The 26380-nt window shown below is 40.2% G+C and overlaps 1 protein-coding gene across 1 annotated transcript in view; it reads right to left on the minus strand.

Moving 5' to 3' along the window:
• Positions 1 to 479: 479 nt before the first annotated feature.
• Positions 480 to 26380, minus strand: part of PCP4 (Purkinje cell protein 4) — a 52930-nt gene continuing 27029 nt past the window's right edge. Inside the window, exon 3 of the mRNA XM_014938257.1 lies at positions 480 to 2802. Coding sequence (XP_014793743.1) covers positions 2675 to 2802 — 128 coding nt within the window. The 3' untranslated portion in view covers positions 480 to 2674. The remainder of the gene's footprint in view (positions 2803 to 26380) is intronic.

Consider the following 26380-nt stretch of genomic DNA (forward strand, 5'->3'; position numbering starts at 1 on the left):
TCCTGGTTGAATCAAGCTCATTTCCTCACCTCAGCAATATCCAGATGGGTCTTTGAAAAGTATGAGTTAATGGTAAGAAAGGAAATTAAAAACTGCCACTTTGGATGTGAACAAAGGATCAATGACAAGCGAGACTCGGAGTGAGAAAGCTCTCCTCTCTTGGGAACAGGAACTGAATCTGTGATGCAAACACATTCTCATAAAAAGGAAATTGTCTGATGGGGCAGCCACAATTAATCCAAATTCCATGCCAGTTCACTATCTCCTCATTATGTTTCAATGTATATTAAGACTATATTTGTAAGATCCACTCTGAACTTCACATTAAAGTATAGCCCTGCTGCTAAAAGAGCCGTAATTCATTTACTAACAGCCCTTGTTGCTGTGCTTCAATAATGTAATCGTTTTCTCCATGTCCCAACCATATGATTATTCCTGTTGTGTAGGAAATTTAAGTCCAAGGAATGTCAGATCAAATATAAAAGCCTAGTGCTTACCCATAGTTTTTATTCAATTAAGTAGCCATTACAGAGCTCATGCTATTTCAAATGACATAATGCAGAATGCAAATGCAGTCTTTTATTACAGATATAAGTTCATCTAAACAAAATGGCACCAACACAATCCAAACCCATTACAATTTTTAAATTATTATGCTAAGGTGATTATTATATGGTGAGCAGTCTCTGTGAAAGACAAGTGGGGAATCCGTGGCCTCCACAAACCACACTCTGAGCACAGCAGCAGCGTTATTTGAGGTTTGTTTGTAAAATTCCTAAATGCAGAGAAACAGTGCTGCTCAAATATGCTCCTAGAGAGAAAGCACTGAGCTGCAGCTTGGAGCACTCTTGACTTGGCAGGTGATATATCATGCATAGGGCCGGACCTGACACAGACAGAGGTGCCTAAGGTGGAGCCTGGGCAGCATTCAGATGTTTATCCCCAAACTAAGATCTAAAAAACCATGTCCATTCCCACCCAGTCTTGCTGTGCTTATTAAGCACTTCACATACCATCTCTGCACAGGCTTTCTACCTTGACCCCAGGACCCATAAGGCTTCCTCTGCTCAACATCTCAGAGGGCTCCACCTAATCAGCGTGGTCTCAGAATTCCTATCACCCACCATATGGTTTGGGCTCCTCACTAAATTGTTGCCCAGCACCGTTAAGTGTCTTAACCTGCATAAGGCTGAGGGCCTTCCCTTTGCAGTCTTGCAGCCCACCTTTAAGCACCACTCTGCACCCCTTCAGTATTGCTGCTATGGCGGGCCCTCATGGAAAATGATTGCCATCCATGTGAGATCCTTCCTTTCCCTGGAGGGGAGGCTCATGCTGCCTTTTTGGAGAACCACTGCAAACACCAGTCCTTCAGAAAACGCTTCTGTCCCTGATTTCCCTAGAGACAACGATGCCTACTGGAGCCCCTAAATCTGCTGATGAAGCCAAGAAAAGGATGAGACTTTTTTACAAATCTCTGTGTAGTCCATTTCCCGCTTGCTCAACCTAAATAGCTCATTTTTCTTAGTACAAGGAATGTGTTTAAACCTTTTCTCAACTTTCCTCCTGTGCTATGATAGGCAGCCATTTCCTGATCAGGTCAGAAACCAGGCAAGATCCTTGCTTAGATCCTGCCTGAAACTGGTCTGTTACTGTTTTACAACAGGGAAAAAAATACAAGCACTTCCCAATTTAAGAGAGACGCTGCTGTGGCTGGGTTTTGTTAATCAAAAGCTGGGCTAGTACAGTGATAAAGTAAGGGGCTCATATAAAGTGCAATGCAGAACAGTGCAAATGGAGACAAGAGTCTGTTATGATTTACTCATCAAATACTGAAAATAATACGAAAAGAAAGAGAGATGGCATAGAAATAGTTACTGATTATATAGAGAGTGAAAAGCTGCATCAAAAAGAGATTTTAGAGGGTTAGTTTCTATATTTACAAACAACAACAAAAAAAACCACCAAACCCAAAACTTCCAAAGGTTTCTGGGTTGTTTTTTGTATTTTGTGTCTGATTCATTATTTTTTTCCGTAATAGTCAATGTGGTCCAAGCTGGGTAATTCTGAATGTTACCGTGCACAAGAGGAAGGACAGGGACAATTTCCCCACTTAAACCACTTTATTGTCATAATTGCAAGACAAAAATAAACTGCTCGCTGCTTTCTACACCTCTTCCCCTCATGCCAGCTTCTCTCTGCAACTTTTTACTCTCAGCTCATTACAATAAAGTAATTTTATTGTCACATTTGGCTGGCAGCTGGAATTCTCCAAATGAGGTAAGCGGGGCTGAGATGCGTGCTCTCATCCCCCAGCAAAAACCTTGTAACATACGGTGCTCTTATGTCTCCAAGCTTTACGTCAGGAGAAAAACAGGCATCTGGGCTAGGTTCATTTGTAATGCTGTGGTTGCTGGATTAATATGAAAAGACAGATGAAGGCAGACACTTTAATTACTTCACCCTAACATTTTATTACAACATCAAGTAAACTGGTGAGTTACAGAGGATAATGGGCGTGAAACATCTGGAATGAAGTCACACACAAGCTCATGGTTTGTTTTCTGCCAATGGGGTTTTAAATATTGATAAATTCTGTACATGCATCTCTGTGTTATTTCTGATTTTCTTGATAAATCATTTCAGGATTACTTTGTTTTAAGCCGTGAGGTAGCTACTAAGACTGGGACCCCGCTTTTTTCTTCTGGAATTTTCTGAACTGGGACTGTATCGCCACAGCCGCCCGCTCTGTCTCTGGCGCGTCCATGTCTATGTCAAATTCCTCTTGAACTTTCTTCTGCCCATCTGCTCAAAGAAAACAAAACAAAACAAAACATCAACAGTTTTTTCAAACAGTGATAATCACCGGACAGCACAAATGAAAAACCCTGCCCTTCTCTCATTCCCAGACACAGCCATGACAATGGGAAGCATATTCAGAAAAAAATATGGGACTAGTTTCAGCAAACACAGCTGATAAATCCCTCACTCCTTCCCAACGGCAGAGTCTGTGAAAGCCTGTTGGTAGCTAGGCACCAAGGAGTGACATCCAAGTGATGCTCAGCAGTCACTGGGCATCACCCTGATGCCAGAGTAAGTCCCCTCCTGCGTGGAGAGCCAACAGTGAGGGGCAGAGGGACCCTCCTTATCCCCATGTTTACACTAAAACAAAGGAACCTTAAAATATTTTAAAGTCAGGATTGAGACCCTGTTCCTATCACATCCCCTGCATTAGAGGAAGACATATACTTCCAAAGGCAAATTTCTATCCTTTTCACTTGTTTCCTGCCTCAACCCTTTCAACATGTACCACTCTTCCCCTTTGAATCATTTATCTTCAAACTCTCTGCCACTGTGCCGCTTCCCTCACTTGTCTTTGGGCTCTGTTGTTGCCTTTCAGCCTCAATCCTTGGCTCTTTGCCTTCCTTTATTCCCAGTCCTCAGCTTTTGGTTCAACTGCATTCGTCCGCCACATGGACAACCCAGCTGACTTTGCTGAATTTTGCTCCATCCACCCACATGTTAACAGTGCAGCACTGGGAAAAATCCTGCCCTCTTTGCAAAGATAACCCTGATCTGCCTGGACTAAAAAAGGGAGAACGCACATTCACTCCACTAACCTTGTCATACCACTGAGTTTCTCTTGTCTAGAAACTTCTTTGTTAAACTCACTTATATAATTGCTGAATCCCAGTCCTGCAGTGAATGCCATGCCAGTATTCTGCAGACAGCTCTACTTACCACACCTGTGGGAATTCACCCATTTTGAACCACTTTGCTTTTTATTCATGAGATTAATACCTCCAGGATGCTCAACTCGAAGTACCGTTAATGCAAATCAAGGGAAACACTTCCAATGTACTACTAAAATGAAAAGAAACTTATTCCCTACTGTCTCTTTTCTTCCCAGTATAGAACAGGGATACCATTTCATGATTTTAGCATGTATTTCTTGCTTTTACTTCTTGCACTTATTCAGAACTCCATTTTTGTGTCCATGACCAGGTTCCACTCTATTCTAGGCAAATACTTAAAGGGAAAGATTGGCATATTCCATACTATTTTATTTTAACTACAATAACCAAATCAATGCAGCTATGTTAACATAAAAGAAATGTTCACTTAATATTTTGTTTTACATTTCAGAAGAAAGACGAAAATGTAAGAAGAAAGAGAAAGTTTGGAGAGAAAGAGCAGCTTGAGAGCTTTCCAAAATTTGGATTATTCAGTATAATGAAAATTTAGGCTATCAAAACGAAGATTTTAAGAGGCAAAATTAATCATACTATTATCTGATCTAAGAATCAGCATGGTTTGTGTTACTATTCAAGAAACACAGCCACCTTAAGCAAAGAAATACAATTATTGCATTATTTTTCATAGGAAAAGGGAGGTGAAGGTTGAAAGTGACTTCCTTATGCTCACAAGCTTTTGACACAGCTAAGGAGAAAACTGAACTCTCCCATTAAAGCCATGTTATATACAGAAACTTAAAGTAGCTTGTTAAAGAAAGAGAAATGTCTGTAGCAGTTTCCTAAACTAATAAGATAGTGCTTTGTGAAAATTTTCCTATTGCCAGCTACCACCTCCTCCACATTGTTGTGTACACAGCAGAGAAACTGAGATTATTTTATTAATCAAACTTCAAAAGGAATTATCATTTTCACAACGACTTAGTACTTTTTATTGGTATTGGGGGGGTGTTGATTTGGTATTTATGGGTTAAAGGGAACTAAGACAAGAAATCAAAACATTTTAGATGGAAACAAATGAAAAAAAGGACTTTAAACAATACTGTAAAAACTAAGAATTTTCAATCAGAACATGTAAATATAGACTTTTCATTTGAAATTTTTGAGTGAAAAAAATAGTCTAGTCAGCTAGCTCTAAAGTAGCCACTTTGTGATATTAGTAATTAGAAAATGAAAACTGTTTAACTTGTCCATATGTCACAAACTTTCCTCTATTAATAGGGTCCAATTAGCTTACCCTAAAGAGAAGAGTATCACTTATGGAGTCGAATTTATGCATCAATTTTAGCTTTTCAGTATATAAATTACTGTCCCTTGGAAATGTCAGCAGGGAAAGCTAGATGGATGGATGAGTCGACACAATTGGTTTCATACCTTTTGATGAAATCTGGCTTGTAAAACTCATTTCCTATTACAGCCAAGTCTTGGCAGTATGTTCACTTGCAGTAGTGACTCAGCAATCTTAACTTTAGGATTTTATAGATTTTAAAACACAGAATTTAGTACAATTTTTCTCTAAAACTTCCAGGCCAGTTAATCTTTGCTTGATGTGAATCATCATCACTGCCTTAAAATCAACTCTACTACATCAGTTTACCATAAGATCTACAGTAATTTACCATATCTCAAGATCTATCTGACTTCCTTTATATTTTGACCCATTCTTGTTGAAATCAAAATCAAAATTGCTTACTAACTCTTTCTGTATTTCTCTTTTTCCCATTACTAAGAAGAAAGGGTAGGAGGAGAAGTTTTTAGCCATAATTTAGACTTGTAGATTAGGAAATCAGAAGTGTTCAAAAGGGTAAAGACATTTATACGGGTAATGAAGAAATTCATTGTTAGCGTACAGATGGTATAGATATATATAATGATTACATATAGATGCATAACATACATTATAAGAAACCATGAGTATCATCTATATATAAGGTATATGACATACCTGTATTTTTTTTCTCCCTATGCTCATCTTTCTATACACATGTATGGTATATCCACATTTGAATACAGAGAGAAGCTATATGAATATATATAGAAATGCACAGACATATTTGCTTAAAGAGTTTTAAGTCCTGTGTTAAACTGAAAAGAGCTGGATGGGGTATTTCCTATATTTTGGGAGTAGATCTTCTTGGAGTTCTCCCCAAAACATTTTCTATTAATGACTGTCACAACACAGATCCTTTAACAGATGGTTGTCAATCTGGAGAGAGAATTAAGTGGTGTGCCTTCTTTGGCTTTGCCTATGCTAAGGGAAAAAGATTTTCATTTTTATCTTGAGTTGCTTTACTAAAAGTAGCCTAATGATCTAAAATAGATCAAACCCTACTAAATAGATTGGTTTTGTTTTACTAGTTAGTTAAGAGCCTAAGTTCCAAGCCCCCATGGCAGGGGGGCTGGAACTAGATGATCTTTAAGGTCCTTTCCAATCCACACCATTTGATGATTCTACGATTCTATGAATTAAGAACTGACCCACTTAAGTACAGTGAAAACCCAGCCTGTGCTTGGGACCTGCACAAGCTAGAGATGACCTCACTGCACCAATATGAGTAACTGAAAGCCTTTTTGGAATCTTTCTACTCTATATGCACCACACTAGCTTTTACCTGTCAGTAGTTATTCATATATCTCAAACATGCAGGCTATTGAATTTGAATGCTCAAATTATGTAACTTATGCAGAGAATTGAAAGCAAGTCCACATTTATGTCCCTCTTTCATTCATTGTTGCCTATTCCTAGGTTTCCTTTCACAAGGGATCACTAGCTTGGAAGCGATCTAAAAACCCAGGAAATTTCCACTCTCAGCAGGCCAGAACACAGATAAGCACTTGCACAGGCTTTACTCTTGGAATTGCTTTTTTTTTTTTTGCCTGCTGGTAGGGGCCAATGGTTCTGTCTGATAACAAGCCACCTTTTTCTAAGGTGTAGCAATAAAGGTAGATCTGGATTATCTCCCCATCCTCAGCCACACATGAACACTTTTGTTGATATCTACACTTTCTAGACTACACACAGATTTCTTTCACATGGATATCTGAGGATCCCTGGACTACCGCAGGCCCACATGAGGAAACTAGGAGAAACATGACTGTTGTCAGTAGACTTTGATTCACAAACTACTTGTGATTTTGAGGACTGAGAAACCAAAAAGCATAAGGTAAGCACTGGCCTCCACTTTTGGCTTTCTGTGGGGATTTGGTTTCATTAGCACCATAAAAAAACCCAACCCCCTAACCTTTCTCACTACACTCTGCTATTTCAAGGCTTTCCCTGAAAGATTTCTTCATACTCAGTCCAAATGCCCTCTCCTAGATAGTGACTCCCACTCTTCTTCTGAACATGCCATGACAAGCAGGGGCAGCCAGTATGTGTTCCTGCTGGGTTCTGATCACTGCCAACAGGGGAGGTGAACAGAACAATCTCACACCAACAGTCACGGCCATAACAAAATTCTAGTATCTGATGAGTTTTTCAAAATAATGTGTTTAATGTGGACTGACTCTTGGTACGTTTGAATTCAGGCAAATCTGAGTTGTGGTGGAACAAACTCCTTGAAGTGGAACATCAACTGCTTGGTAAGTCCCACCATCATAAAGGAGTACTCCACACTCCAGCACCACTCTGGAGCTACAGACTAAGACAATTTGCAGGGTGCAGGTTTTACTTCAGTATATGCAATAGTCATCCCAGCAGGAGAGCCTGAAACAGCATCTAATGAGCTGTTTTCCGAATCTAACATCCTGAAAGCTCATTTCACATTGTTGCAATTGAAAAAGATCTATTTATTCCATTTCCAGATGAAACATTAGAATGCTGTCTCTGCAATCTGCTACACTGCCTCATAATCCATTGCAAACACTGGATGGATAATGAAGCTGCCTGTAACAAGGAAAACAATCAAATCTTACAACAAATCTACCCAGCAAACTCTTAAGAAATATGGTGCAAGTGTAATTATTCACAAATATGCCTTCAGCTATTTCTTTCATTTACTTTTCAACTATAAAGTAAAATGAATTGTGACAACACTGGAAAAAGAAAACACTGCTAATTCCATATGGGCCAAAAGCCTAAAGCAGTCTTTTGTGATCTTTGAAGCAGGCTAAACAGACTAGTCTTTCCCGAAAGTGTTCATGGAAGGGCAAAAGCTGGTGCAATGGACTTGGGGGGAAAGAGGGCTCATTCTTTATTCTCAGAATTTCTCCATCCTCCAGATGAAATAGAGATTGCTTGTCACCTTCTGGAAAAATATTCAGCATGAAAAATTGCATGGGCTGGAGCCTCTAACTGACATTTCATGTCTTAAGTGATATCCTCCGCCCCTGCTCACCCAGCCCACATCCAACAGGAATTATGGGACTATACTGAAGATGGAATATACTCATAAAAATACGGCATTTTTCAGGGGCTAAACTGCAGCACTTGGAAAAAGACTAAATGAAGTGTGGGACCGAATCACAGTATCCCATAACATGCCAGAAGCGGTATTTTGCCTCAGGCAGGATCATTACCTCCCACTGCTCAAAAGATCATTCAAGCTGTGACAATCTTTATGCTACTCTGATTCCAAGCTATTACACCAGTCTGTCCAATGAGGCAGAACAGTCCCTAATTAAAGAGGACCAAAATGGGCAGGAATCTCACGGATGCTGACATTCATGTGCAGCATTATCTTTACGCGATGGTAAGAGTCATTTTATCTGACTAGACTCCACAAAGCAACCAGTCAGCTAGAGAAAACATATGGTTGCTGAGGTGTATGGATTTAACTCCTTGCAAGTACCAGTTTTGAAAGGCAAGAACTGATGTGACCATTCTTCCCATTCTGTATTCAATTGACGGGTGAGGAAGTGAAAGACAGGGTCTCATCTTCTTCTAGGGCAGTCAATCTAAACTTTTCCTTCTGTGCAAGAGGAGGAAAATTAACACCGTATCTGACTTTATGGCTGAAGAAAGGAGACAATCTACTTCTCAACAATAAAAAATCTCCAGTCAGTAGCTAGGGCCACATTAGCCAGTAGGCTGGCTCTGAGCCTTTGTTTTGGTCACCCTGCTGCTCCCCAGCAGATTCACTTCACAAAACAGCTGAAAAGATAGCAACGTTGGGACAATGGATGTTGCCCAAGCTCAAGAGAAGAAAGGAAGTAGTACTGGCATGCAGAAGACAGCCTGAATCTGACCTTGCCTCCTTTCATTTATTTCCTAGCCTTTTCTTTTGCTGAATGAAATGCCAAGAAGAGGCCTCTCTGGCATCATCAGCTCAGCACCTACGGTTCGTTGCTCTCTGTGGTACCAGGAACAAACATGCCCCAGAGCCTTGAGCCTTGCACTGCTTTGCGACCTCACTAGCTTAATGTATACAGCTCGCAGCTATGATCTGTGGAAACAGGCTGCTGTGAGGACTTTGCCTCAGCGCTCTCCAGTGATGGGATGACCCAAAAAGAATTATTTCTATGAAGAGCTTGTTATAGCACATAGGGCTGATGAAAACTCATTAGCACAGTACCTACGTGTTTTGAGGGACAGACTCCATGATACTGGTGGTATGATGCAATATTCCCATTGTCTAGAATGACCTTACTGCATGAGGATATCACTGGCCTTTCTGTTAGCTCTGTCTGTCTCCTGTGCTAGTGTCTAGGCACAAAACTCTCAGAGATTATTTTTTTCACACGTATGAACCTGATGTCACGAAAGAAAACTTTATGAAATTTTTGTCTAGCTTTCCTAGATTGATGCAGTAATTTAAAACCATTGGTTCTTGTGGTATTACTGGCTAATCTCTGGTTGGGTGGTCATTTGCAATAGACCTGAATCCCTGGGAGCCTTGTAATTACTTGCTTTACCAACACACTAGCATAATGCTAACGGAGAATCAGGCCTCCGTGGAATCACCCCAGTGCAAGTCTTATCGTCCCACAACCTCCTCAGCCACAAGAGGCACAATCCTTTCAGTCTTCTGAGCAGCAACCACAGGACTATGCAAGAAAGAAATTCTGTCTTCTTCCCATTCCTATCCATATCTGCGCAATGGAGTATCACTATCTGACAGTTATACAGATAATTCAACTCAAATATTCAGCTACTTCATTTTTAAGGACAGAAATTTTACCTAATTAGTTTAGGAATAACACAATAGTTTTTCTTCCTACTCATTAAAAATACTGCAGTGTGACATACTCATTTTGTGACAAGGACTACATCTGTTCTGGTTTCTTCATTCCATAATGAATTCAGACATTCAAGTGCCACCTTCCAAAGTCAAGGGCTGCGAGTTCCGTTTGTCATTAGGTAGGCACTCGATGGTGAGGGAGGTTATGGGTTTATACAATGGTGTTAATTTTCCATGGTCAGTTATTTGAAGGTGGTAGGTGCTGGAGAAATGTAATGCCCATACAGCACCCATCTCTGAAACTGAAGAGCAAACCCTGGAGCTCAGCAGTATCCTGTGACTTCAAAAGCACAGTGTGAAGGGAAATAAAGGTTATTATTAGTGATCAGCTATTTTTGTGTCTGAACCACACCAACTGGCCACTTAATATCACTCAAAGCAAGCCCAAAAAGAATTAACATCATTTGATTCAACTATAAATTACAATTTGGTATAAAGAAGAGGACTTCATTAGGGAACTAGACCTATTCTTCTTCAAATTGACCTTTACTTTTGTAATGCAGTGTTGTTAATCTCAAATTTGAAAGATTAATTTTGCTGTAGAAAATAGTGGTTGCTCTTTTATTATTTTAAAAACGTTGTTTCAGCATGAGGCTTTTGAAGTATCTGACTGATCTTTTTTTTCCTAGTTTTAATAATGTTGGAAAGCAGCAATACTCTTTCTGACATAAGATAAACGAAGTAGCACAAAATTGTCTATGTATGTATACTAGGGTAACAAAATGAAACAGAAAGGAACAGCAATAAAATTCAGTTTACAAAAATTATATTTTCAACTAATTCATACCCAGCTACAGATGAATTGCTTTTGCTCAACAATTAATAGAGACAAAATTGGTTTTATTTAAATGCTAATATTATTTAAGCAATTATTCCTCATCTTCAAAATAATTAATGTATCACAGTCTTTTAAAATGGCTTACAAATGCATAACTGATGCATAGACAGGTACGTCAGTGTTAATGGGGATCTACAAGGTATTCCGGGCATGAAACTAGAAGCCATAATTCACATCCTCATATGGAGACCAAACTTTGTGGAAGTTTAACTAGGAACATAGCAAATTAAAATGGTGATTTTAGCTGTATAATCTCATCTCTTACTAGTTAAAGCTGCATCTGAGGAGTGCTGGACTGACTGGCAAATGCAATGGAAGTCTCCGGGAGCTAAAACTAAGTGGTGCTGGGGATCAAGTGCTGGCACGGTCAGGTCCCTCTGTCACAGTAGAACAATGCTGCACCAGCAGGGATAATACACTTAGCCATAAAGCCCTCTCCTCCAGGAGAGAGTGCCATGATCCTCCTCACAATTTCAGTCCAAAGTTACGGGAGTCTCTTCCTGCAGCTGCATGCACGTTATCCCCAATGCCCCAGCCAAGTTTTAATTGGGAATTGTTATGATTTGGTTTTAATTCCTGTGCAATTTCCAGTTCTCACTTCCTCGGTAAAGACTGTGCCTTTAAACAGCTTTGCTGTTCGACTGTGGAAAGAGCTGCATTTCAGCGGTGCGTGAAGCAAGCCACCCTCTTGCCTCGCGAGTCAGCTGCTTGATTAATATATGATCAGTGACTTTCCTATTATGGTAGCATTCGGGCGCTCCAAGTCATGGCTGGGAACCCTAATGTGGTTACAAATGCAGAACAATAAATTCTCCTCCCCTCCGCTACCCCTCAGTACTGTGACCTTTGCAAAAGTGTCTCCAGCAATAAAGTTTAAAATAACAACAGGAGAACTTCCTCAAGGCTGCCTCCTAGGTTATGGCTACACCAGCCCACAACGCAAGGCCACAGTATGACTCAGGCACCATCCACAGCTTGTCTGGAGCATGTAGCACTTGGCGCAGCCTCTGGCACGTCTGGGACTGTTCCTGCCTGGCTGTTTTGGCCGCAGAGCATGGCCAGGACCCTACCGTGCAGGCAGGGTGAATGAGGACACCCTGGGGTTTTGAGGGAAAGAGAGTTTAGCCCCATTGATGCAAGCCATGCTGTGCCACTTTGCATCAAAGTCAAAGAAAAGGATTCAGTTCATTTTATTTTCTAATAAAGATGTAGCTGCCCGCACTTCAAAACACTTTGTAGCTCTAGACTGCTGGGGAACTGACTCAAAATGAGTTGGCACTTGCTATTAATTGTGTGATGACCAACAGCACCTGAGAGCCCTTACAAGGAACATGTGGGATCTTCCAATGTGGTACTGCCTCCCTTGTGTTGCATAACAGCCTCTCTTTCCAGGAACACTTTCCCCCCACCACCCCGTTGCAGTTTATAAGAGTAGCTAGGGAATAAGCTCAGAGAAATGGCAGTGATCACAATATGCCACACAGAAGTAGCAGAAAAGGTGCTCAAATTCATGCACTGCCAAAATGAGATGAGCTGGGGAAGATGGCATAGGTTACAAAGGAAAACCTGTCAATCAGAAAAAGGAGGAGAGTCAATCAAAAGAGCTGTGGTATTCAGTCAGAAGGTGTTTCTCTTCACACACAAAATGAAGAAAATGAAGAGCGAGCTTCTGCCCTGCTTATCTCCAAAGTGGAAAGTAAAGGCAGTTTCTAGACGTCACTGTATACAGGCAGATCTCTGTTAGCAACTAATGAGAGAGCTATTTTAAGTTTTCACAGTAACTTTAATAAAAACTGTTACATGAGAGCTTGGAAAGTCACAGTGAGGAGACACTATCCTCTTGTAAAATCCATCACCAGGTTTTAATTTCAGAGTATTTAACCACGCACTCAGCAGTGAACATTGTAAGGTACAGGAATGGAGCTTTGCCATTCAACGTTGCACTCTTAAGCAAAGAAGTAGTTTATCTACTATGCCTTATCACATAATATCTAAAAATGTCTTGTAAATAAGATTACCTGTGAGAATCACTTACTTTACTACATAGATTAAATGCAAGAAACAAACTTCTTAAATTATGTCTAAATACTGCAACTTTTATTTGCACAAACATGGGCAGTGGGCTGTGTTGGGAATAGGATAATTACTCAATTCCACCATGAAAAAGCCACTGCTTTAATACAGGTATGTACAGTGGGTTTTTTTAACATCTTGTACTACATGCCACCTTGCGGGTGCTTGTGGAGGCAGTTGGGCCATTCTCACAGTCTTGCAGATAGAAGTGGAGCTTGCAAGTTTAAAAATGCCCAAGGAAGCATCTGGAGTCCTTTGGAGAGAGAAGAAAATTGTAACAGGGTACCCGATCCAGCCCACAGCCTGAGTTGAACAATCGTGCTCTAAGAGATTCTTTTGGGAATGTATTTGGCAAAAGAAAGTTTGTCATCCCTCCATAAAACCAAACACATCCCATAGGTAGAGCCCCAGAGATGTGATGGATGCAGATCCTAGGATTCTGGAGCAGCTCCAAGGTAGTTCAGTCAGTCTGAGCAAATACCAGCATACTCTTGATAGATATTGATTAACAATGAGTCTTCGCCTGCCAGTAGATCTTACATTTTCCTGCATCAATTGGCTTTGTAACTTCTGCTCCACCATCCACAAGCACAACCAGATGTAGTGCTGGATTGATGCAGACTGGTCTTATTGAATGTTCTGTATAGTGAAAGGTTTATCAAAAAAAGGTACAAAATTTTAATGTCTCTGACTCCCGAAAGCAATTACTGAGTTGTAGTTTTCCACAATAAAGCAAAGAAATTCTGTTGCAGGAGGGTTCTAGGAAATTTCCGCTGTTTCCTTTTGCTTGGACTGTTACCCGAACAGAATCATTAATTTGAGTTTACCATGTCTCCATTGAACATAAAAAGCCACATTATATGTTTATTTCCCCTGCAGGCTGGTTTGCTTAGGAAGAAAGGGGCACCTCAGGAGAATGCATGATAGCACTGAAATAGCAGTAAGAGGGAGAGGATGAATCTCACCCTTGAATCTCCTTCCTATATTGGCTAGTTCTCTATTACCTATAAAGGGAGCTCAGGGTGACTAGTTCAAATGTAGATACTGATACTTAATCAAATGAATAACATTCCCTGAGCCTAAGTGGTGCCTAAACTACACATTGTAGAATTTCATAAGAACACACTTATCTGCTATTTCATGTGAAATTCTTTCTCATCAAATAAATTATTTAGCCCTTATGAAAGGTACTGCATTGAAACTGTAGCAGCTAAGAAATCTTATTTGCTTCAGGAAGGAAGACAATAAAATAAAGAGAGGCATGCCTTCTCACGCTATTCCATCTGTGTGCTTCCACCCTATTGCTAGCAAGAAGAGAACAGTTCACCTTCAACAGAGGGTCGAAACGAACATTTGTTGCCTCTGCTGAGATTGCCAGTGAACCTGCCAGTTGTGCACCTGATCCGGATCCTCTCATGTTTCCTCAAGAGCTGACTGAACAGTCTGCATATATTTCTCTTTTAATAGATATATAGTTGAACAGACAAAAAACCTGTATCAGCACCTCTTGCTATCCCTTCAATTTATTTCAAGAATAGTGAAATTTTGTGTATGTATGTGTGTCTGTGTGCTATGGAGACACTACTTCATGCTCAAAAGCCTTTATTTTAAGTGTATATTAGTAAGACTTCTTATATTTCCCTAATAAGGGATTACAGTTAACACCAGGACAAGCGATATCAAACACTCCATGTGAAAAAGAAGCCAAATGACAGTTGCTGTGAGAACTATAATTGAATTTGCAAGCTACTGCAAACACCAAATCTCTGCTCTGCTATTTAGCTAATAATGAGCCAGGTGATGGCTGCTGCCATTCTACTGCAGAGTGGAGATGCTCAAAGAATCCTTGTTGCACCTAGTGTGTGTCAAAGGCAGCCATTGCTCCACTGCATGACTGAGACTACATCAAGGAGAAGAAATAAAATGAATGAGCCAGGTGTACTGCATGTACTAGAGAAGACACCTTCTAAAGGTATTGCTAGACTTGCTTCTCATTGCTGATCCAAGCCAAGGAAGGTCCCCACTGACTTGGGACTATAGCCTGCATGAAGTGCACAGAAAAACATAGTGACCACCTCCTAGCACAGTTCCCCAACACAAACTCTCTCTCCTTCCTTCCTGGGTCCTCTGCAGCACCTGTGAGTAAGAAGCAGGCATGGCTCTAAAATCTTTGCTGATTGATGTTCACTCAATAGAGAATCCTGATTTTACAGGACAAGTATGCACATATGTTCTTTAAATGCCACAGCACACAAGTTACTGCTTCATTATTCCTTAATGGAAGAAATATAACCCCCCCATACATCCTTGTCTTCTTTTTTTCTTTCCCCTCCCCTACTGTAGACACTGATAGTAAGGTTAATATGATTATTGGCTCTGAGACAGAACATGAGCATAGATCAGGTCTTCCACAAATTTCCTCTCACAGAGTAATAGAACAGACCTTATTGTCACATAGGACAATTTACTGTTTGGCATAAGGGAACAAAAAATGGCAATGAATAGATTCTCTAAAAGAGTGGGGAATGAGTCCAGAAGGGCAAGGTGTCCTTCGCAGCAGCTTGTTCATTACTTATATACCGTTACTGTATTGTGAGGCTAAAGCCTGGAATTCTAACAAGTCAATACCAAAGCTCTGTGGGATTTCTTGTCCCTGACTTTAGCGTCTGTATTTATTGAGTGAGGAGTGATGGTACAGGGTAATGTAATTTTCCAAGCCTTTTCAAAGTAGCAGAGATTAATGAGCAAGGTCAGCCACCAAAGGCACTAGACAGTACTTCAAACCCTGCTTCTACTTTTTTTTTTTTTAACTTTTCCCCATCTCATATAAAAATAAAATTCCAAACCTTCTAAGTCCCAGGGCCTGACTTGGCAGCACCCTCTTTTGAACTTGATGCTATTTCAGATCAAGGATGGAGGGGTTGTTCTCCCATAAGAATGCAGTTATATGCTCTGACAAGCATCTGACTAAGTGACTAAAGATCATTAAGGCTGGGTTGCAGTGGGCTTATTCTCAGGTGTGTAGCAAGGAGAAGCTACACACCTTTTTATAACCTATGTATTGATTAATCACACCTACACATCTCTTCTTTTTTTTCTTTAAATGTTGGTAAAAGCAGCATGGTTTTCCAATAAAGTCCCAGTGAAGGGAGAAGGTAGGCCCATATTCCTAACTCTTTATATATATATATATATCGGGAGGTTACGGAGCAGGGAAAGGAAAATGGTCTCATTATCCTGACAGATGGTGCACTTAACAAACCCACACAGTACACTTCGAACACAGAGAAAGGTTGTACATGCTTGAAGCACAGTGCATGTCTGAGCTGCCAGTGGAAATGGTGACTATGAAGTACCACACTGGTCCACTACCCAAGCTGCCTTCTAGCCCCGAGTGGTAACAAATTACTTTCGTCGCCTGGAGAATTCCCTGCTTCCTTGTTCTCCAGAAGGGACTGTCCTCCCTTTTCTCCCTCCCACCCTGGTCCAGCAGCACCTCTTTTTGCTTGGGAATCCCACCTAACAGGGTTCATGCACAACCACCCCTTAGTGCAGCCCCATGCCCCTTTACAATATATATAGCCTCAAGATGAATAGGAAGGCGAGAGTGCAACAGTGGATTTGCATGCAACATGTTCCCCTGTATGTCTGTGACTGGCTTTGTCCTCCTTGTAGATCTCTGCCTTGTGCTGAAAAGACTTACAGTGACAGTGAAAAAGAGAGAAATAGCATTAAGCTGTGCAGGGATTTTGGCAGGTGCTCACTGCAAATGCTCATTCATTTGTGGATTGGTTTTTTTGGTTTGTTTTGGTTTTTCAATTAAAATGATGGGTGCGTGTTGGTCCTTTACCTCAAGCACAATCACAAAAAAACCCTACACAACTTCCAGGCAACAAACTGGGAAGTGCTAGCACAGTAAACTTTCACAAGGTTCCAAAATAAATTATTTGCTAAAAATATTTAGTAAATGTTTTGTATCCTTGCAAATTCACAAGGTCTGTCTGAAACTCAGAAGGTGGTAGAGTGGTTTGCTTTTAAGCATAAAACATTTTAAATACAAAAAAATATAAAAACTTTTTAAAACAAAACAAACAAACCAACTTTATTGATGTGAGGTTGCCTGGAAGAAAAGAAGGTTTCCTATTCATTCTATCTTTGTTTTCGCCTCACTAAGTTTTCACCTGGCACCTTTTAACAACTGCTATTTAAAAACAATTTTATCAGGAAGGGTGGGCATTGATTTAGCAAAGTACTGCAATTGCAATTAGAGAGTTATTAAACCCAGTGCCGGATAGTCTAATTGACGTGAAAATCTAAGTGAGGCCAGGGAATAGAGGTTTCCCTCTTGCTTAAGGTGTATGTTTATTGCACACATAAAGCTATCTTAAAATAATATTGAGATTGCAAAATTGAGCATGGAAAAGTTAGCAAACAACAAGCTACATCACTACCATCATGCAATTAATTCAGTTCATTTTGCACTGACAACTTTAATTCCGGAAAATCCTATTTCACATTCCTGACTTTGCAACCTTCATAGTCTTAGAAGCATGTCCTGTTTCCTAGATTTAAAGAAAAAAAAAATATTCTGCTGCAACATATGGACACCCACACAGTTTCTCAGCATGACTGCTTGGAACTGTTAGATCCACCACATAGACCTCCTGTTTTTAATGAAGTAACTGACAGTGGTAGTAGGCTGTTGTCTACTACTTGAATCAGCAGGAAATGGGATGAGGTGCAGATTTTGCAAGTGGGTTTCACACAACTGTCAGGAAAGGAACAATGAGCAACGGAAGGTATGGACTTGGGGACTTCATTGCTCAGTGATGCCTTCAAATGTGGTGGCCATTTCTGTTCCACCTCATCTGTACAAACTCAGGGCCAGTCACATCTCTTCCCCAGTCTAGATCCTCATCATGATTCCCAGTAGGCCTCAACAATGCTGCTTCTTTATTTGGCTAGTCCTAGTCCCCAGAACTGTACCAGGGCATCCCCTAACCTCAGAACTCCATGGCAGCCCCTTCACAACAAGCTGGCTCCTGGCCTCCTCTAGTTCTCACATCCCAATTCATATTCCTCCCTCCCAGTCCAGTTTTCATTCAAAAGTATCAAACCCTCCTTAATACTCTGGGGTTCTAGTTTCCTGATGAGAGTTACTGAACTCCTTCATCATTCCACCCTTTGACCTTCCTGCCCCAGCTTCTGTGACCATCTAGTTCCAAGAAAGGAGGTATATTTTCTTCTAAGCAACTGTGGTGTCCTGGGAACACAGAAGGGGCACTGCCATGCTCTTAGTTTCAGTTCCTTGAGAAAGTGTAGCTTACAGAAGCATGCAGCAACAATTAAGGAAAACTATAATTTCCTTAAGCCTTGTGAAGATAGTGTTGGTTTAGTTGTTTTAGGAAGCTTACTATTTGGCTCAGTGATGTTGAGTTTTTATTAAAAAAAGATAATTAAGTGCTTCACTGAACACATGCAAATGTAAGACTTGTCCTTCTAAACATTTATAACTTGGCCCATTTTGAAGATAGAAAAGTCACATCCCAGATGGCAAATCTAACATTTCTGTTCAAAATGACAAAGGCTCAGAAAAGTGAAAAAGAAGGCCACCAGAAAGTGTTTTTAATTACTAGACATGTTAGCATTTTGTTAAAGCCTCATTTTTGGAAACAACTGGAATGACTTTGCTGAACCCTTCCAAAATACTTCTGCTTGAGGCAAGCAATCAACATGACAAATTTCAGCCTAAGCAATTGGATTTTGGCAAGGCTGTGTACAACTCAAAAGGGAGCTTTTAACCAGCAGAGTTCAGCAGCTATGTTAATTGGCCTTGCCACCAGTCCCAATTGTAATAAACAAAATAAGTGTATCTGAGTAAAGGAATGTAAACTAAATGAAATAAAAATAAAATTTATGGATAGCTGGAAAATCTTTACAAAGGGTTAAAAAAAGGAGTGTGAATATTCCTATGCTGGTCTTTTGAGAGTTGCCAATTATTTCTTCAAGTTTTAACCTCATAAAATAAAAAAAGAAAATAGTTGAGTCACAATGATTACATGAAAGACAAAAATTAATCAAAGCTCTCTCATATATGTTCTGTGCTTGACAATTTGTCCGTCACTTAACTCTGCTTCTCATTGAAAACTTCTCTAGAAAACATCTTCCCCAGTGTGAATTTAAGCTTTGACGGGTACTTTTTGAGTTCTGTTTGGATTTACAGACATGTCAGATTGTCAATAAAGCTGATCAGAAACAGCATCTTAGCTGACACACATGGCTGACCAACCTCAGATCATTACTCCAGTCCATGTTTTCTAATCTATATAGATTCATTTTTCCTTCCCTGTTTCTGAGGATTACAAGTCCCATGAGCTTACAAGGTTAGGATGCAGAAGGAGGACTAGAAATTTCATGCATTTCCTCTGCATCAGGAAACACAAGCCAAGTTAGCACAATGAAGGATTTAAGGTAGGAGTTAAATCCCTAACACAGCAAGTGTTGTCATAAGCAGAATGCACAGTACACAGCACACCCCAGAACTAGTCCCTGTTGCATCAAAACCCACCTCATTTTCTTCACTGCTAAAAATTTAGACCTGAATGTAAACAGAACCAGTTAAATATTCTGTTCTTCTCTTTTGCTCAGGAAACCCATATTTACTCCTTCCTTCCTTCCCAAGCTAATAGGGCAGATAGAGACAACAATTAAAAGTCTTGTTTACAGTTTTGCTATTTTAAAGATTGCTTTGTTTCTTTCTTAAACATGGTGCTTTTCTTCCAGATGTTTCTTCGCTGCCTACTCACATGGCCCTTGATTAAATCTAATCTGGGAAACAGTAAATATTTTGTGAGACTGGAGAGAAATAAGACTTCGGGGGAGGGTCACCCATGACTCCAAATTAAAGTATTAGACAATAACCTTCTTTTGGCGAATGTATACTCTTTACTAAAGACCCAGACCAAACTTTGCCTGGGAAAGTAAGAGGAAGGAAAAAAACTAGGCAGTTAGAAGAAGAAGTAGCACTTGACCTAGATGTGCCAAAGACACATGAAATTTTCTGGGGGAGGCAAAAGAATGAGGAGCAAGACAAAAAGACAGAGGGAGACAGTGCGAAAGCAAGCCAGGGAAGACACAGCTTGAGCAAAAGATGAAAGGAAAACTTTAAACTTTATAAAGATGGGAAGAAAGTAAGAAATATCTTGACCCATCACAACAGCCTCACCTGCCTGGCAGAGAGGACCAGTAGCTTGGAATCAACCCAGAACATCCCACTGCATCACATGCTTCATCCCACTCGCATGGGCACACTCGCATCTTGCCTGTGGTAATAAGGGGTCTCACTGTCAGAAAACTGTCTACTTATACAAGACAATGACTCCTTAAAAGCTTCAGTATAGTGAATGACTCTTGGGCCTTGCATAAACCAGCAGAAATCACTGCCAGCATAGCTACAGCAATGTGCACCAGCTGAGGAACTGAGTCTGTTCTCTGTTGCTTACCTCAATCTGTACAACCTCTGCTGACTAGCAATAACCAGAGCAATTTTATATTTTTTTTTAACCAAATCGATCAGACTTTCTCCTGAAACAAGCCACTGAGGGGTGGAACACCTTTTTTTAAACTGCCTGAACTGAATGTCTACGTTGCTTTTTGTTTTGTTTTCTGGCATGCCTGGGTCAAGCCTATCAACTGTTTTGTCAGATTCAGGCAGAATCACTTAAAACAACAAAAGGTATCCCTGACACTGGAAGAGGAGGCTGGCAGCTCTAGGCTGGATCACTCACATTCTCAGCAATTATACTGAAATGCTAAGCTGTGATGAATAGTAGAAGCTGTTCTCTGCCTCTTGCTGCTAGGCAAGAAACCTCACAAACACACAGCAGCATAGAAGCTCTCTATCAGCTCAGGTTAATTAGATGCTAGTTTCTATTCTGCAAGTACAGTCAAGAGATCTGCACCTAAATATCTTCATGATACTACATAATCCTGGAGAAAACTACTTACAGGCATAGAAAAATCACTGTGATATCCTAAGAGTTGTATGAAGCTTCAAACTAGGGTCAGATTTATGGCAGTTATACAATCTTTCCATGCCAAGCTTCAAGTAAATTTGGATCTATGTACTTTGGAGAGGAAAACAATAACTTGTTAGTGATCTTGCATAGATCACTCCAAAAATAATGGCAGTTGTGGATATGCTTACATTTAGGTTCATTAAAACCTGAAACTTAGAACCAAATGGAGTGTGAGTTACAAGCTCACACAAACAGATATACGGGGGAGAAACCACAAAGAAGGACTAGTATCCCTTGATGCAGCTTGCTTCACTGATTTTGTGCATGTGTGTGTGTGCAGCATCTTCTACTGCAAGAAGAAAAAGAGCTCATAAAAGGGAGAAAATAAGTATTCTAATTAAAACGCACTCTGGACCTCAGCCAGTCCACCATGTAATAGAAAAAAAATGCTAATGTAAGCAGCTGTAATCATCCCAAGATGATGAATAAAGACCAAAAATCTACACTAATTCTGCTGCAACTGAGAACAGCCTCTAGATTGTGTTGTTCACAAGGTCTGCTTGTTGCATGAGCAGAATGAAGAGAATAGCCAAAAATTACAGTTTCTTTTTGATGTTCTTCCATAATGGAATGGTTTTCAGCTGAGAGACCTCCAGAGGAATCCATCTTACAACTCAGTCTCTTGTTTTTTATTTTTTTGGTCCCTCATTCTAAACCCATAAATACTTAAACAACAGTTGTGACACTCTCCTCTGCCACAGAGCCACAGTTTCAAAGAGGTCCAACAGTCAGTGCAAACTAGGTCCATCAAACCTCCTGGACATGGGCAGAACAGCTCCAAGTCTTGCACCTGTTCCCACCGGGTGTATGACATGGGCCTGTCTGCCAGTGTGCTAAGCACATACAGTATTGTTTATGGATCCTTAATTTCTAGATTTCTTTCCACTGGAGTTTAGCAGAACTATTTCTTTCTCTTGAATTTGACAGAGAAAGGAACTTAAGCCAAAGGCTTAAGTTCGTCTGACATGACACAAACTGGTGCTGATGGATAGAAAGATGACTCATGACTGATTGAAGAAGGCTGTGTCTGTGCCTACCACTGACAGCATCTATCACCCATTGATAAAAAGGTCCAAAACCACATCTTCCATTTTTCTTCTTACTTTCTTGGCTAAAAGAAATGAGGAATGCTTTTATCCAGCTTCTCCTAGGCAGTACAACATGTCTTTGCCTCACAGAGGCAGACCTCACAAGAGATAACACAGAGCTTAGTTACGAATAGATTCATCGTAAAGGTCACCAAGAATTTTTTGCTAGTGAAAAATACAGCTGTCTGCTTTATGAACAAAATCATCAGATGAGATCATAATACACCTGTGCTTTGCACTGTCTGCTAGTAATTAGTCTGATGGCTGCTAGACCAAGAGGTAGCTGCTTTAGGATGCCAAACAGCTTTGAATCTAGCCGCCTCAACTCTGTCCAGACATCCTCCTTCCCTATGTGGGTTTTGGCCCCTGATTATTCGAGATTAAAAGAAGGGGGGGTATCCACTTTTTATCCACGCTGTATGAACAGCCATCTGTATAAGGCAGGATGGGGGCATAAGCACTCCCATCAGACCCCGATATGAGACCCAAACATAATGCTGGAGGTCTGGTATTACGTGTGTATCCACATCTTTTCTCAAAGGTACAACACCTGATAACCTACATTCAACTCAGTGAAATCAGTCTAAGGCCAGAATAATAAAATGTCTTCAAGCTTTATTAATCTCTCCCCTCCTACCCTTCTGTTTAGCTTTATCACATCTGCCACAAACCAGAAAATGCAGCCCAGAATTTTCACCGTAGCTAATTCCTTCCTGTCAGAAACTTGGGATAGAAACTCTCTGCAATGTCAATAGAGACCTCAGCCCCAAATTCTCCAAGTGCTACCAATTTTGATGAGAATTAAATTATTTTATGAACACTGACATAGAAAAATTATTAGTAAAAAGCACTTACATAAAATCGTGCAGCATTGTTTAGCTGAAGAAAACAGTGCCTATATCAAGCAGGCAGAATGAACAGAACGAGCCCTTAAAAAACCTTGAGAAGTAAAGGAAAGGACTGATCAAGGCTAATCTAAGCCTCAAACTACAGAATACTGTAGTCACAATGCATAGAAAGTTAATGCACCACCACTGTGCAATAAAACTAAAGATGTTCAGGTGAGGGACTCTGTCCTACACGTTGTTTTTAAAAGAGAGAGTTGTTACAGCACCTTCTCAGAGAAGAGTGCTATCTACCTAGGAAAGTAGAAAATACTTAGAGTAAAAAGTCCATTAGCAATCCAAAAGGCTAACTCTTAGTTGTCTGGCTATCAGTACGAGATCTGTAACTTAGATTAGAAATGGCAGAGCCAGGACAGTTACTGTTGGATTAGTAAAAGCACATAATGAATTAAAAAATCCTACAATAATGTATTGTTTTTCTGGCTATTAGCCTGGACTTTAATTAGTTTGTGCTAATGAATACATTTGTACATGTCCATTTTTTATTGGCAGCTTTTAGAGGAGCTAGTAAATTGGTCACTGTGGACTGCCAGTGTTTCACTAAAACCTAACAAATAATTAATGCTTTCCCTACCTAGAGTCAACCAGCAGTCTCAGGGGTTTTTAGGTAAAAATTAGAATGAAAGATGAGATACTCATAATACAGTTAGAGTACTCATTCATCAACCATGATTAAATAACATTACTGTAAGACCCTAGAGTAGTGCTGAGATCTGAGTTCCAGTCTCCAGACTACCCATGATATCTCAGGAGCTACCACAGCACCATGCCCTATTTTCCACTGTGACTCTTGAAATGCCTTTTCCATATCCAGTCCTAGCCAAGTTTCTTCTTTTCTTGAGAATGCCTACTTGGAAAATACATATTTTTCTCAGTCCTTCCTATTCATAACCCACTGTGGTCTGGGGAAAAAATGAACCAATACCAAGTGTGCTTGACCAAATGCTTTCAGCAGATCCAGTATCCTAGCTAACAAAGACCTCAAGCCAGGAAATACTTGGATGCTTTCACATCCAGATTTCCATAGAGAAGATGGCTGGAAGCACTGACATGAGGTAGCCAGGATAAGCCAGATCTAAATAAGGATGGAGTTGCCTGAGACAGGATTAAGGAGAAATTAAATGCCCAGGTCCAAAAGCGACATTCTGAAAAACTCTCTTGAGCATCCACTTAACTCCACAGATATTACAGGCTCTATAGGACTTTTATTTTAGTATTACATGCAGATTCCTCAGCCTTGACGGAGATGAGCAAATCAGAGCCATTTTATACCTAAATCAAATTAGGATCTATAAACGTCAGGCTCTCCAGAGAAGCTCATTCTGATAAGTATCGTGTCACAACACAATATGTGTCTCTCTGTTGACAATAAATGGAGCTTCAGGTCTCTCACGCACATGTACACCAATATAGCCAGGTAAGTGGAATTTCACCCCTAACCTATAGAGAGGGACAGAATTTATTATTATTAATTCTGAGAGCTCCTGTTCAGCATAGGAATTCCAGATTCATGTGGGCTGAAGTCTCATTCTGAGACATGCTTCTCTTGCATTGTATGGGCAACCTAGACACTTTGCATGGGGTCCTGAAATCCACTCTGAGCATCAAGTCTGAATGTGCAGTATTGTGCTGGTTCATGTTGTAGCATCGAATTCATTTTTGTAGTCTTAAAAGGTCTTTGTTCTGGTCACTAGCTCAGCTAAGGCCCAATTTTAATCATGTCTGTAACACTCCTGCTGTTCTAAATTCTGATGCCTGCTTACTCAAGGGAGCCTGATAACACCAAATTACAAGCTAATTTTGGAGCAGCTAGCTAAGTGCATTAAGACAGCTGTGTGCTATAAATTAAAATCTTAAAAACTTTCAGAAAAAAAGATTAATCATTTACTGAATTACTAACAGACAAGGAACTCATAAGTGGAAAAGCATTTTCATTTCATTTACAAAATCAAGTCTTCTGGAAAAGAAACAGAACAGGAAAAAACAAAAGCCCATCATATGAAGTAAGGCAGATAGTGCATACAGTCAAAAAGAAAAGTGGTGTTTCTGCAGCAGTAAATCCTGGTAACCACTGTTGTGCATTGATTGTGTTCCTTTTTCATTTTTCACTTCCACTAAATTAAAAAACATGCTGCTGAGCTACATCCACCTCTTGTAGTCTTTTAATCTTCTGTTGTTAGATTCTGGGAACACATAGAGATAAATGCAAGTCAGCCCAGCTCCATGGACTTCCAGTGTAAATATGCTAGCTTACATATGCCATTGACTAGAGTTCTGATAGAGACTTAAACCACCCTTGATGATGTAGGGAGAGATTCATTTCAGAGGTAACGTTACTGGTTTTACTAGGGTTATCTAGGGACTGGATTGACCCAGATCCTTCATTAGGGTTCCTACCAGCAGCAAAGCAGAACTAAATGTTCCTCTTTCAGAATATTGATGATAGCAAAGTTTCAAATGAGTGCACATTTGTGGAAGCAAGCCAGTGCATGTCAGCTATGTGCCAGTCATGGAAAGAAGTCTCCTTCTCCCTGGTGCATAGTCAGGCAGCACACTGATAATTACAGACTGATTTCCAAAAGAAATATGGCACTTGTCAAAGGTATAATTTCAGTTCTGCCTTTCCTCATTAGCACCTGACGGGAACTCCAGCATATTTATGAGTCATCTAAAAGGCAAAAACCACCAGCTTCAACAAAGATTTATTATCTTTTTCCTTAATTTACAACTGACTTTTTTTCCTAATGACCTAGCCTGATCTTTACTAGGGCATCCACCACCTTTAAGGTGCTCCAACACCCACTGAATTAGGCATCTCCTGAGTGCCAGGAACCCAGTGCTGCAGGAGGCTGGATCCAAGTCACACTGTCATTGCTGAAAGGAGAAAGAAACTGAGACAAAATCTTACAAAACAGGGAAGTAGTGGCTGTCAGCTAAGGGCAGAAACTAGGAGTCAGAAAGGCCAAACCCAGAATGTAACAGGCCACAGTCAATACAAATATCAGAAAGGACAAAGGAACGTGTCAAGATCCTTGTGGGTATCCTGAAGGTGCTTGGGCCTCCGAATTAAACCATGATCTTTTTACCTTTAATTTTACAAACTTCATTCTTTCAGGCAATTTCATTGCTCCTCCATGTTCTCACTGAAGTTGGTTTGCCTGACAACACAGTAAGCTCTTTTTTGGAGGAAAGGGGAAGAGGGGCAGGAGGAGTGGGGAGGAAATAGGCATGTACCATCTAACACAAGAGGTCTATGACCCTCATGTTGAATAAAGTTATGTGAGCATAATTCATGATTATTCCCTTGGGTTGCTTCTAATCTCAATGCTGCAGCTCTATTAATTTCTACCTCATGCAAAGCTGAAAAGGAGCAGATTGTATGAGTGACCATATGTAAGTGTATGTACTTATATACAGGTGTTTATTTCTCACATTTTTACAAATGCAGCTGAGCTCTCAGTTTGAAAGCA

Source organism: Calidris pugnax, unplaced genomic scaffold (assembly GCF_001431845.1).
Source record: "Calidris pugnax isolate Ruff unplaced genomic scaffold, ASM143184v1 scaffold25, whole genome shotgun sequence".
In the NCBI taxonomy this organism is placed as follows: domain Eukaryota; kingdom Metazoa; phylum Chordata; class Aves; order Charadriiformes; family Scolopacidae; genus Calidris; species Calidris pugnax.